Genomic DNA, 13,452 nt, shown 5'->3' on the forward strand with positions numbered 1-13,452 from the left:
TATTTTTGTTTTATTTTTGTTGTTTTTTATTTTGTTTTTTTGTTTTGCTTTGTTTTGTTTTTATTGTATAGTTGTATTTGAGAGTGCAAATAAACTTAATAAGATTGTGGGGTTTATGGGTTTTTGTTTTGTTTGTTTTTCGTTTCTTTTTTTTTTAAATAAAGGATGCTTTTACTTCACTGAAAAGTTAAAACATTTTTGCATGTCACTAGAGACTAATCCCTGTTGCCTATGGTTCTCATCTAGATCTGAAAGGAACACACGAACCACGAACTTACGAACAGGGTTGATTTTGCCAAGAAGAGAACATGTTCAAATCGCTTTGCTATAATATTGATACTAAGCTGCTGGAAGCTGTGGACGGTAAAAAGTCCTCAGAGAGAGAGGACTTACAAATAAATTTCTTTTGTCGTCAATTTGGAATTTAGTAATGATTATAGCTTCAAAACAGAAAAAAATACACAACACGGAACTTTTCGGGCTCAAAACACTTCTAACAGCCAACAACAAAAAAACAGTCTTTACTGTTTTTTTGTTGTTGGCTGTTAGAAGTGTTTTGAGCCCGAAAAGTTCCGTGTTGTGTATTTTTTTCTGTTTTGAAGCTATAATCATTTTTTTTTCTTTGCTTTTTGCTTAAATATTTCAAATAATCAAGAATTATCACAGTGGTGTTACTGTGCCTCCATGAGTTGAGGAATGTTCAAATTAAGTTTTTTTGTTTCGTTTTTTTTTTTTTAGCTTTTATATTGCGCAATATCCACTAAATGTGCTCAAAGCGTTTTACAAGGGGTCCCTGGCCAACAGCAACACTTAACATTTAGGACGGAACATGACGCCTGTTAGGCGATGTTAATTTTTTTCGGACAGATATAACGCTGTTAACGGCCAGGTTATCATTTTACACCTGAGTACGGTGAGAGAATGTGAGTAAAGAGCCTTCTCCAAGGACTCAACTATGCGACGAGCGAGGCTCGAACCCAGGACCTTCCGATCAGAAAGCGAGTGTCATACCACAAGACCACATAGCCGCAGTTAATTAGAATGGTATCAGAGTTGACTATGTAGTTGGCAATATGGTCTTGTGGTATCACACTCGCTTTCGGATCGGAAGGTCCTGGGGGTTTTTTTTTAGCCTTGCTCGGCACATAGTTAAGTCCTTGGAAAAGGCTCTTTGCTCACATTCTTTCACTGGACTCATGTGTAAAATGAGTACATGGCTAACGTAATATCGCTGAACAGGCGTTATGTGTCGTCCTACATGATAAGTGTTTCTGTTGGTCAGGGACCCTTTGTTAAGCGCTTTGAGCATGTTTGTTTTTTCTTGTTGTTTTTTTGTTTGTTTGATTGTTTCTTTTTTTCTTTTTTTTTTTCTTTTTTTTTTTTTTTTGCTTTTTATTATTATTAATTTTTTTGTTGGTATTTCAATTTGTTTCCAAAGTTGAGGTGGAAGAGGGAAATCAGCTATAGGAATTTAGAACATTTCACTTAATGATCCTAGATCAATACGAATAAAAAAGAATCGATTTATTACTGCTGTGACTGTCATTTAATACCATGCTACATTTCAGTCCTTCCGGTAAACCAAACCAAAACAAACTTTCAACCACATTGCAACAGATTTTACTTTCTCTTTTTTTTTTTACTCCTGCTGTATTTAATCGGTACATTTTATACTGGTGATTGAGTTATGGAAAGTAACCATTCAGATACTGTAATTTCATCTGAACAGCAGATTACGGACAAGATCTCTGCTTCGAACATGAATGAAAACGACGATGGTGGCGATGCGGGAGACAGCGGCAACAAGAACAGGGATGATGAAGTTCGAGTTCAAGAAGAAAATCCCAATCCTGTGCCTAAAAAGGCAGGCTATGCTGAAATAAAATCAGAGTGAGTAACACTTTATTATATTATATTCTATGCTTCTGTATCAACCCCTTTTGGCAACATTGTCAAAGTCAAACTACTCCTCAAAATCAAACTTGCTTCAACTTCTTAGACTTAGATTTAAAGTTAAAGTTCAATCATTTCAATATCCATCAATAGAAATGAAAATAAAAAATTAAAGTACCACTAACATTTTGTCATACAGTCTTTATTGTATAGGATTATTAGGTGATGATAACAACTAACATTGTGTTGGTGATGGAGTCAGTGCTCATGGTGGGTGTTAGTGTTACTGTTACTGACTGAGGCAGGGTTGGTTTGCTCAAACTCAAGCCTATTGTTGTTGCTAAATAGAAAGAACTGACTAACGAGACAGATAATTGCACATTGTCTCAAATTGTCAACTGCATTTGAGTTCCTGATGTTAACAATAGATTAAGAAATTAAGATTATAGATGGGTTTACTTTTACAAATAGGATATAAAAGTAGAAGTTTGCTATATTCAAGGAGTTTGCAGCAGACTTTCATTCAATGTTTTTAAGGAAGCTGCACTATAAATGACAGATTCTCTATTACTATTTTTATTTTTATTTCAGATTTCTTTTGCTTGACTACAAGCCGAAAATTCAAACTGAATACCTTAGTGAAGACACGAAACGGAAAATAGCTGCTGCTAACGAGGAGAACGCTGAAGAGGATGGTGACACAGCAGAGCCACCCAACAAAAAACCAAAGCTTAAAGGAAGAAATAAGCAGCGGCCTAAAAATGAACGCATTGAGCAGAAAGACAAACTTTGTCCCTCCATTAAAGTTGGAAAGGAATGCAAATTTGGTGACAGCTGTAAATTCCTTCATGATATCAAAGAATTTTTGGAAAAGAAGAGGCCAGATATCAAAGAGAAATGCCCAGTCTTTGAAACTTTGGGATTTTGTAAATTTGGTGTGACTTGTCGTTTCGCTAGTAGCCATTTAGGGGAGAATGGAGAGAATAGGGTAAATCAAGAGCTGTATGACACCATGAAAGATAAACCTTTATGTATAAATGTGCTTAGTGAAGATGTCAGGCATAAGCTATGGAAAAGGAAATATGATTTTTCTAAAGCAATGAAATCAGTGAATCATATACAAAAGACATTTAGAAATGAAAATAAAACAGACATCACCTCTTCATGTGATAAAGTTCTCGAAGAGCAAAAGGATTGCGTGACTGAAGTTAAACAAGAGTTGTCACAAGATACAACCGACACAGCTGATAAGGATTCAAGTTCTGTAGTCTTGGAACAAGAATCAGATAAACGCCTTGCTGAACATCTTACAAACAAAGCAAACAATGACGATGTACAAATTCGTTCAACATCCAGAGAAGTTAAAAAGGTCAGTTGAGTTGATTAAAATTTTGTTTGAATGAAACATTCATTTGACCTTAAGGCATAGGTTGGAATAGCAGTGTGGACAAAAGATTGTATTCGTATGATACGTTACTATACTTTTACTTCTAGTAATTAAAATCAGCAGTACAGTACCTGAGTTAGTATAATAGATTATTATGTTTTCTGTTCTTGACCTTAAAAACAGTGTCAACTGTGAAATTAAATAATGAATATAATAATTGACCTCAGTATGTCGTCTTTGATTTTAGTCCTGAGTCATACATATTATTGATTAGTATTGTGTAAAATGTTTGTAACTACATGGAATTTTATTTTATTTACAGATCGACTTTCACAATAAACTATACTTGGCTCCGTTGACTACAGTAGGTGAACATATTTTTCTATCAATGCCAAGATTTATATATGTTATATATAGCAAGAATTTTTTTTTTTTAATTGTTCAATGTTTTTAAGGCAAATTAAACAGCTGTTTTTAGCTGTTTCTCATTATTATTTTTTTTTAATTTTACGGTGGACAACCGGCTTTCTGAAATTTTCTGGCAGACCTTGTTAGTAGTCATATAGTATAGTAGTCATCGCTTTTCTGCACACATCCCATTACTACACGCTTTTTTTCTATTTGATATATCTCCATAACTGCACTCAAGTTTTGGATTACTGCATGCTCTGCTTCGACATTCTTCTACTTTTCCTATCCTATATTTTTACAAGCAGTATAAATCAACGGCAATGGGAGCGCACTTTCACACATCATGATTTATCGGGGAGGTGTGATAGTGCCATAGCGTTGTTATGAAGGCTAATTATATTTTATTACACAGTGAGTTTTCGTTGTTCACTAGGCCATACAAAGTGTCATAATCTTAATGTTATAGAGAGTTTACACACGACGAGTCTTTGTCATCCGTCAGACCATACAAGGTGTCATAATCCGTTAGTGACACCACTCAGCCATCGCTTCTTCTGTATTAAGTCTTCATAACTACACGCTCTTCGTCGACAATCTTTTACGTTTCCCATCAGATTTTTGTTTTATGACCAGTATAAATCAATGACAATGGAAACAGATTAACACATCATAAATTACTGGGGACGTGCGATATCACACTAACCTATGTATACATATATCATCATCCATCCGTCTCTTCTCCACACATGTCCCAGAAACCGTAACTTCCTCTTTCTGATGTTATCGATCAATATTCTTCCCTTTCTCACCTTCTCCAACACTTCCTCGTTCGTACACCTGTCTGTCCATGATACCCTCAACATTCTTCTATATACCCACATCTCAAATGCCTCTAACCTCCTCGTATACATATATAAGAGGAGATAATCCATGTTTTATTGACATCCTCAAAGTCAACAGGGATTGTCTCCCTTCACTTATCCGATTACTGCATAGTCGGATAATAGCACGCTTTTCAGCTCTTCCGAGCACTTTGCCGAAAAGCAAGGACTACTGTATTGGTGAGCTGATTTTTTTTTTAAATTATGAAAGCATTGGCTGTTTAAAGGCAACAGTTAAAGAGAAGCTAGATTGATATGGATATGTCTCCTTTCCTGTGATTTTTGGGTGATACCATTTGATGAAGAGAAGTTATGCCAAAATATTGTCATATATGTGCTCTTTCCAAGAAAAATTTTCAGGCTTTTTATATTTTAGCTTAGGCTTAGGGCATCCCTGTTATCTCATGCAATATGAGCTATAGGCGCTTGCCCTTTTCGGTGTGCTTGCTTATAAAGGGGATGAATTTTTATAGTGAAAGTTCTGTTTTGCACCCTGAGCATGCTTAAAGACGGAGTGCTTATAAATGGAGATCACTGTATTATTATCGTTGATAATATTATCATTATTATTATTATTAATATTATTATTATTATTATTATTTATTATTATTATTATTATTATTATTATTATTATTATTATTATTTATTATTATAATCATCATCTTCATTATTGTTTTTATTATTACTTGTAAAATCCCTCTTCTTCTCTTCTTCTTCTTCTTCTTCTTCTTCTTCTTCTTCTTCTTCTTCTTCTTCTTCTTCTTCTTCTTCTTCTTCTTCTTCTTCTTCTTCTTCTTCTTTTTCTTCTTCTTCTTCTTCTTCCTCTTTTTTTCCACTTCCTCTTCTTTTTATGAACAGACTAACTCAGTCAGAATGGAGTATGCAGAGCTTTCTTCCATTGTGCATTTGGCGGAATCAGTCCACAAAATAACAGCAATTCTGAATTCACTATGGAAAACTCTCCATTCCATTCACGGGAGACTTTTGGTTGTTTGTTTTGAACTCAAATTTTGTAAAGCTCTTGTGGCAAAGACCAATAGTGCTAACTTTGAAAACATGAAGCTGCCACAGTAGATTATTAGCCTGCTGTTGGAATATAATTCAAATGAGTGAAAAGGTCTAATTTTAGACACAATGGAAGATTAATCAAATGACTTGTATAAAAAATGATCATGGTCCTTGGATTCCTCATACTCATACTCATACTCATACTCATACTCATACTCATTCTGATGTCAAATTCCTCATTTTCATTTTCACCTTTTCGATTCCTCAAAGCAGTGGTTCGGGGTATATGATGTGCATTGGTATTGAAAAAAAAATGAATAAAAAAAAACAGAAAACTTTTGATACTTTCCTGATAGTAGTGTGCCATGCATCTTTGAAATGGCCCGGAAAAAAAAATTGATGTAGTGTATAAATTAGATAATTAAACATTTTCATTCATGAATATTTTCTTTTTGTCATGAAGGTTGGTAATCTTCCATTCAGGAGGGTTTGTAAGGATTATGGCGTAGACATTACATGTAGTGAGATGGCTCTAGCATCACAGATTCTCAAAGCAAAAGCCTCTGAATGGTCTTTGATTAAACGCCATCCTAGCGAGGACATTTTTGGTGTTCAGGTATGTTTATGTATCATCATCATCTTATCATCAATATATCATCAAATCTTTTTTTTTTACCATGGATCAAGGTAGAGATCACTGACAGAAACCCACCATCCTGTTCTCCCCTTCTGTTTCACCTATCTTGGCCCAGTCTTTTTATGCCATTCCATGAGTTTTTTTCTAGACATTCTTTTCTACTGCCCTCCTTCAAGAACCTTTTTTTCCTCCCTTGTTCACATAAAAGTCATTAAAATTATTTCTATTATAACAGTGTGGTTCAAGTAATGTTGGTCTCATAGCTAAAATCTCTACTTTTAATTTTGAAAGAAAATAAATATAGGAAATAAATTTTATCCTAAGTGTCTCTCTCTTTCTTTTTCTTTCTCTCTTACTCTCTCTCTCTCTCTCTCTCTCTCTCTCTCTCTCTCTCTCTCTCTCTCTCTCTCTCTCTCTCTCTCTCTCTCTCTCCTCTCTCTCTCTCTCCTCTCTTCACTCTCTCTCTCTCCTCTCTCTCTCACTCTCTCTCTCTCTCTCTCTCTCTCTCTCTCTCTCTCTCTCTCTCTCTCTTTTTTTTTTTTTTTCCATGTTTAATATGCATATTATGTTTTCTTTCTCATTCATAATTTCAGCTTTTGTTTTGTTTTTGCTTTAATAATTAAATAATTTTTCAGATATGTGGAGCATACCCTGATATGATGACGAAATGTGCACAAGTACTTACGGAGACAAGTGACCTTGACTTTATTGATATCAATTGTGGATGTCCAATCGACTTAGTCTTTAAAAAGGTATATGACATGTGATAGTGAGAGATTTTTATAAACATTATCATTATCTTGTGATAATTATTCTTGTGTGTGTGGGGGGGGGGGGGGAGAGGTTAAGGCATCAGGTTCAAGCCCGCTTCATGCACATTCATTTTTTTCCTTGGGCAAGGTTATTAACCCCCCCAATTTGCTCACTTGAACAACATGGGTGATTCCTGTTTACATCAGACATCCTGTTTGATGGATTACCTATGTTCCTTTATGGAATGCGTAGACGACGGGATCTTATAGTGTCGTTGCGAAAGGGGCGTAATTTTTATTTTAAAAAATTATTCTTGTCACATCCTGATAGGAATTAGCATGGAGAACAAATTTTATCCACCTTGTACACTCTCATAGCTCCTGTTAACTACTCTCTAGGACTGATGCAATGGTATAAGGTACTTTCATCCACATCAGGGTTGATAAAAGAGGCAGAAAAAGAAAATTTGACTTGCAGAATTGTATGTTTGTCATTTATTTGATTGACTCTCTCTTGGTTTCAGCCACAAGATTCTATGAAACATTATTATATTCACCTCTTAAATTTTACTCCGTTGAACCATATTGGGCCTTCAGAGACATTAGGCCCATGGAGCTGTAGTTTATCCCTGTTTCTATAGCGTGAAACAGACAATAGTAACTGCTTGCTATCCTTTGGATAGGATGCTAGCAATCGCAAAATACTTTCCACCAGATATGACTGATCAGCTACTCAATAACTGCTGGGTGGTCAGGGGGATCAGAAAAAAATCTCGACTGCATCCTGGATCAATCTCAGTCCCTTTGCTTGTGAAGCGTATTTTCTACCAACTGAGCAATTGGGGCTGCCATGCAGGTCACTTGTTTTGTTTGTTGTTTTAGGGGGGGGGGGGGGGGTATTATTTTTGTGTTTTTTTTTTTTTTCCTTTATTAAGACTTGTGATATTTTTTTTCTTGATACCTTTAGTTTTAGTTATAAAGCCCCCTCCTATAGTAGTTTGTGATTTCATTCAGATTTCATTTTGTTGTTTTTCTACCAGGGAAGTGGAAGCGCATTGATGGGGAAAGTTACCAAGTTGGAGCAGATTTGCCGAAGTATGCGTGGCGTAATGGGAGAAGTGCCCCTCACCGTCAAACTTCGGACAGGTGTCTTTGACAACAAAAGTACTGCACACACGATTATACCACGTCTTCGGGATGCTGGTGTCTCTCTTGTTACCGTATGTGCTTGGATATATATTACTTGGACTTAGTAAAATCTCATCATTGCTGATACTATCCACACTATCATAATCAGATCTGACGGTTTTAAGAATAGAATCCCATATTTATTTTTTTGTAACTCGTTCAACTCTAACACAAACTATCTCTGTATTGGGCCTTGGTTATTTTACCCCATCATATTTACATTTTTCTGAGTCGAATTATAGGTGTATTATTAAAGCTACTTTTTATATGTAAATGGTACATGAATAAAACTAGAAACATGCCAATTGTGTTTAAGATTGAGTAGATGAGTATCGGATTGTACAGCACAGAGATGGAGGCTTAGAGTTGATTGAGCTCAAAGTACTTTAAACCCTCTCTCTTTTCCTGATGTAAATATGATCTTTAAGGGCTGCCATCTATGTTAAACTCTTGTAGATGCAAACACCTTTAAAAGACATATTTTTCCTCGTCTAGATTCATGGTAGATCCCGAGAACAACGCTACACAAAACTTGCTGACTGGGACTACATAGACCGATGTGCTAGCTTGGGAAGTCCAATGCCTGTGTTCGGTATGGTGGATTAAATTGAATGACCTTAACATAATTATAATGCTTGTCAATAATGAAATTATTTTGTGGTTTTTGAGCGTCACCTTGCCCAATACTGTTTAAACTGTTTATGCACATATCAAAAAGTTGTATTGCTAGACTTTAGTCGTATCCATAATTGGCTGGTTTAAGGGACCAGTGGATTATCCACATATCGGCCAACCGTCCGGTTAAAAGGAGATTAGAAGGAATTTCCATTATTTTTTCATCAACGTTTGTTATTAAGCGAGATGAGGATTCTGTATTTTCCATTACAATCTATGTTTTTTACTGGCTAAGCAATGGTGAACTTTCCTCTCTCACTGACTATCTGTGAATCACTGTACCTCATAGAATCCTCTTGAGCAGTTATTCCTGAACTCATGGTGAATGCATTTGCATTCTTCTGAAATTCCCTCAATGAATCATTTTTCTTTATGACTTGTCTGTCATGCTTAAACTCCATCTTGCGCTGACTTTTACTAGACCAATTCTATCAAAGTGAATTTATGGCATTACAACAAATTCAAGAACTGCTATAACTGCATTCATGAATTCAACTCGTCTATACGATAATCATCAACTGTACATTCTTGACGATGCACATGGATATCTATGGAGTAGCCTCTCCTTCCCTCGTTGACATTCGGAATGGCGAGTTCAAATCTAATTCGCCATGATTTTATTATACTGCTCCCTTACATCTATCATTATTGAATCACTTTTGTCAGTTATAAGTTGTTTCTTTTCAATCAAGTTTGCTATTCAGTCTATCAGATGCCTTACTTATTTGTTCTGAGAAAATGACACTTCCAAATTAAGGCCAAGTGGTATTTTCTTTCTCATCCAATGTAAGACATCACTTCATCCCCCCTTAACTTTAACTCTTCCTTTCTTAGACTAAGATTTTTATTCCCTATCTACTTTTTTTTTCTAAATTAGTGTTCTGTCTAAAGGATAGCAAATAAGTTTGTTTAATTATACAGAAACTGGATTAGTTCCAGTTCCATTGGCCTAATGGCTCTAAAAGAATACTTTTTAATTCATGCTGGATATGTGGTACATATTTACAATCTTTTATTAACTCATTCAACCCTAACTCCGACTCTATCAATAGAATGCCAGGGTCTCATTTACCCCATGCCTATTTATTACATTTTTTATGAGACAAATTATAGACTTAGTATCAAAGCTAATGTTTTAGTTTTTACACGTTAATGATAGTTGAATAAAAATATATATGCACATGCTCATTTTTAATACATATTTTCCAATTTTGAAAAGTAGCAAAAATCTCTAGGATTGAGTGAGTTAATAATGTTTTGTAACTTTGATTTTACATTTCTGTATGTTATTTTCAAAGGCAATGGAGATATTCTTTCTTATGAAGATTACAATTTACAAATGGAAAGAAAAGGTGTTTCCGGGGGTATGATCGCTAGGTAAGATTCATCTTAAGTTCTTTATTTAACTCTTTAATTTATTTTTTTATTATTTTTTTTCTCTCTCTCTCTCTCTTTCTTCTCTCTTCCCCTAGTTATTTATTTGTTACTGTTATGAGTACATCTTACTATGAAATGAATTTAATGTGACTTGAGTTGTTTTCAGTACCAAATATCGTTCATTTCATGGGCTGAGGTCGGTGTCTTTTTTTGTGTTTTTTTTTTTTTGCGAGGTTTTTTTCTGGGGTGGCAGGTGGGTGTGATTAATTTTATGAATGGGTTCTACTTTCAATGTTTTCAGTTACTATATAATGTATTCACAAAATATAATAAATTGTGACATTATTTAGAAGTGTAAACAAATGTTTATTGTCTGGTCACCAATGAGAGACTTCCCTGTCATATGGGGGCATAACAGATATTATTATGATCAACATCATCATGGTCATTATCATCATTAATGTTATTTCTGTTGCTGGTGTACTGTCTACAGGGGAGCCTTGATCAAGCCTTGGATTTTTACAGAGATCAAAGAACAAAGGCATTGGGATATCTCATCTTCAGAGAGATTTGAAATGCTCCGGTCGTACACAAATTACAGTCTGGAACATTGGGGATCCGACGACCAGGGGGTGGAACGAACTCGTCGATTCTTGCTTGAGTGGCTTTCGTTTCTGCACAGGTAGGCTTCAGATTTGTGAACAAGGTCGCCAATTTTCCGTATATTTACGGCATTCAGTATGTTATAAACCCTCGGTATATTTTCCAATCACCTGATAAACAGGAAAAAAAGTAACCTACATAATGTCTTTTTACTGAAGTTCAGCACTCAGAAAGGGGTTGGTCAATGTGTTTGAGTAAAAGTTCAGTAAATTTTTGCATCCTGAATTGGGAACCCTGTGTGAAGCAGTATTAACATGTCCATTTTTTCTTCTTCTTTTTTTTTTTTTAAACCTCAATGTTACTTCCTGTCTGGAGATTGACACGAAAATGACAGATAGAATTACATTGGATAAAAATATCTGGTATCTAGTCAATTGTTCCTGACATTTCATGTGAAAAGTTGTGGATCAGGCTATGTGGTCTTGTGGAATGACACTTGCTTTCGGATCGGAAGGACATGGGTTTAAGCCTTTCTCGGCGCATAGTTGAGTCCTTGGAAAAGACTCTTTAGTCACATTCTCTCACCATACTCAGTGTGTGTAAAATGAGTACCTGGCCATTAACATCGCCGTCTTTGTCCAAGGATTCAACTATGCCCCAACCCAGGACCTTCCGATCTGAAAGCGCACATATAACCATGTGTCAACAGTGATGCTTCTTGGTGTGTGCTAGGACACTTTTCCTTTCTTTAAATTTTTTTTTGGTGTAATTTTTATCAGGTATATCCCAGTTGGTGTTTTGGAGCAAGTTCCCCAAAAGATCAATGAGAGACCTCCTTACTACATCGGTCGAAATGATTTGGAGACCATGATGGCTAGTGCTAACTGTGCTGATTGGATCAAAATCAGGTAATAGTCTCTGACATGAAATTTGATTTTTCGATGTTCTTTAAAAATTGATTTTTTTATATATATTTAAATTTTTTTTTTTTTTTTTTTTTTTTGGGGGGGGGGGGGGGGTAATGGGAGAGATTATTATGGATGAATATTTAGTCTTTTTGACGCTGCAACTTTATAAATTAATACCTTTGGAAGTGAGAGCAGATAAATTGTCATATAAAGATATAAAATTGACCTTTTAAAGAATAAAAAGTTGTTTTTTTGGGGTTTTTTTTTTTTATTGGGGGGGGGGGGGGGTTATTGCTGATACTGACTAGCAACAGCCATATTCTATAGTATTCCTCTTATTGATTATATGGGAGAGGGAGAGGGTTGAAATATTTTATATTATTTTCCAGTTAATGAGAACCCACCATCATCAGCAACAACAGTATCACCATCGTAATCATCATCATCACCACAAGCCTTACTTCCACTATCATCATCATCATCATCATCACATTTTCACTTAAATCACAGGTTTTCCAAAAATAAAATTTTATTAAAAGATGGCAAGTTTATCAGTCTCATTTGATCTGTTTGTCCATTTTATTTTACTTGCTTTTTGATAACAGGGCACCTATTTCAGTTAACGATTCTTTTATATTATATTTTTTAAATTTTTTTTTGTCTTTTTTATTTTAACAGTGAAATGTTGCTTGGTCCAGTGCCGTCAAGTTTCCAGTTTCTCCCTAAACACAAAGCCAATGCTTACCAGTAAACTGTTTTGTAACAAATGCCATTGTAAGACAAGTTGCTATAATACTAAAAATAAATGCATCTCAGTCTTTTATCTCTCCCACCCCCACCCCCTTACTCTTTTTGTATTTGAGATGACATTGTGTATGTGCCTGTCTGTGTGTGTGTGTAATAAAAGGTATAATAAAATACTACACTTATATCTACAATTTGGAAGATATTGCTAGATGTTCAATTATGCAAATTAGTGGTGAAGTTCAAAATTTTGCATAACAAGTATGTTTAGTTTTTTGCATTGCCCCACACAAGTAAGTTAGAACAGTTAACTCCTAAATATGTTTTTTTTTTCGGATTATTCCCCACACAAGTAAATTAGAACAGTTGACCCCTAAATATGTTTTTTTTTCGGATTATTATGGATGAATATTTGGTCTTTTTGACGCTGCAACTTTATAAATTAATACCTTTGGAAGTGAGAGCAGATAAATTGTCATATAAAGATATAAAAATTGACATTTTAAAGAATAAATAGTTTGGTTTTTTTTTTTTGTTTGTTTGTTTTTGTTTTGTTTTTGTTTTTTGTTTTGGGGGGGGGGGGGTGGTGTTATTGCTGATACTGACTAGCAACAGCCATATTCTATAGTATTCCTCTTATTGATCATTCACAGAATGTATAATTGTTGTCCAAGTTCAGAAAGAGAGCCCATTTTATTTAGCAAGTAGGGCTGTTAGCACATTTTCTCTTGATTTGTATCAAATATAATAACTTGTAAAAACGCTATCCATCTATTCCACATCCATCTATTCAATGTTTCCATCAATATTTTTATTATTCATTCGGCGATTATTAGACGTTATTACTGTCTTCTCAGTTTTTTGGGGGTTTTTTTCTGGAATATATTTCTGTTTTTATATAGGTAATACCCTGAATTATAGCAGCAATGTCTTCAATTCTGCTACTGCTAGTTTTATGTGGTGTCCATGGTGCCAATGACTCAAAAAT

General features: G+C 34.9%; 1 protein-coding gene across 1 annotated transcript; it reads left to right on the top strand.

The window, feature by feature from the left end:
- Window positions 1–1,537: 1,537 nt before the first annotated feature.
- Window positions 1,538–12,978, top strand: LOC144964398 (tRNA-dihydrouridine(47) synthase [NAD(P)(+)]-like). Its single transcript, XM_078898587.1, has 11 exons — window positions 1,538–1,890; window positions 2,485–3,262; window positions 3,603–3,644; window positions 6,044–6,196; window positions 6,853–6,969; window positions 8,010–8,189; window positions 8,653–8,749; window positions 10,131–10,209; window positions 10,703–10,891; window positions 11,592–11,720; window positions 12,399–12,978. The coding sequence occupies exons 1-11, from the start codon at window positions 1,688–1,690 to the stop codon at window positions 12,469–12,471; spliced, it is 2,040 nt and encodes a 679-aa protein (XP_078754713.1). The 5' UTR covers window positions 1,538–1,687; the 3' UTR covers window positions 12,472–12,978.
- The last annotated feature ends 474 nt before the right edge of the window (window positions 12,979–13,452 follow it).

This window comes from Berghia stephanieae, chromosome 2 (genome assembly GCF_034508935.2).
Source record: "Berghia stephanieae isolate SIO BIC M18660-M18661 chromosome 2, UCSD_Bste_1.3, whole genome shotgun sequence".
Lineage (NCBI taxonomy): Eukaryota > Metazoa > Mollusca > Gastropoda > Nudibranchia > Aeolidiidae > Berghia > Berghia stephanieae.

Coding starts and splice junctions, on each gene's coding strand:
- LOC144964398 (XM_078898587.1), top strand. CDS start 1,688: ATGGAAAGTAACCATTCAGATACTGTAATTTCATCTGAACAGCAGATT. Junction 3,263..3,602: donor CATCCAGAGAAGTTAAAAAG/GTCAGTTGAGTT, acceptor TTTTATTTACAG/ATCGACTTTCACAATAAACT. Junction 10,892..11,591: donor TGGCTTTCGTTTCTGCACAG/GTAGGCTTCAGA, acceptor AATTTTTATCAG/GTATATCCCAGTTGGTGTTT.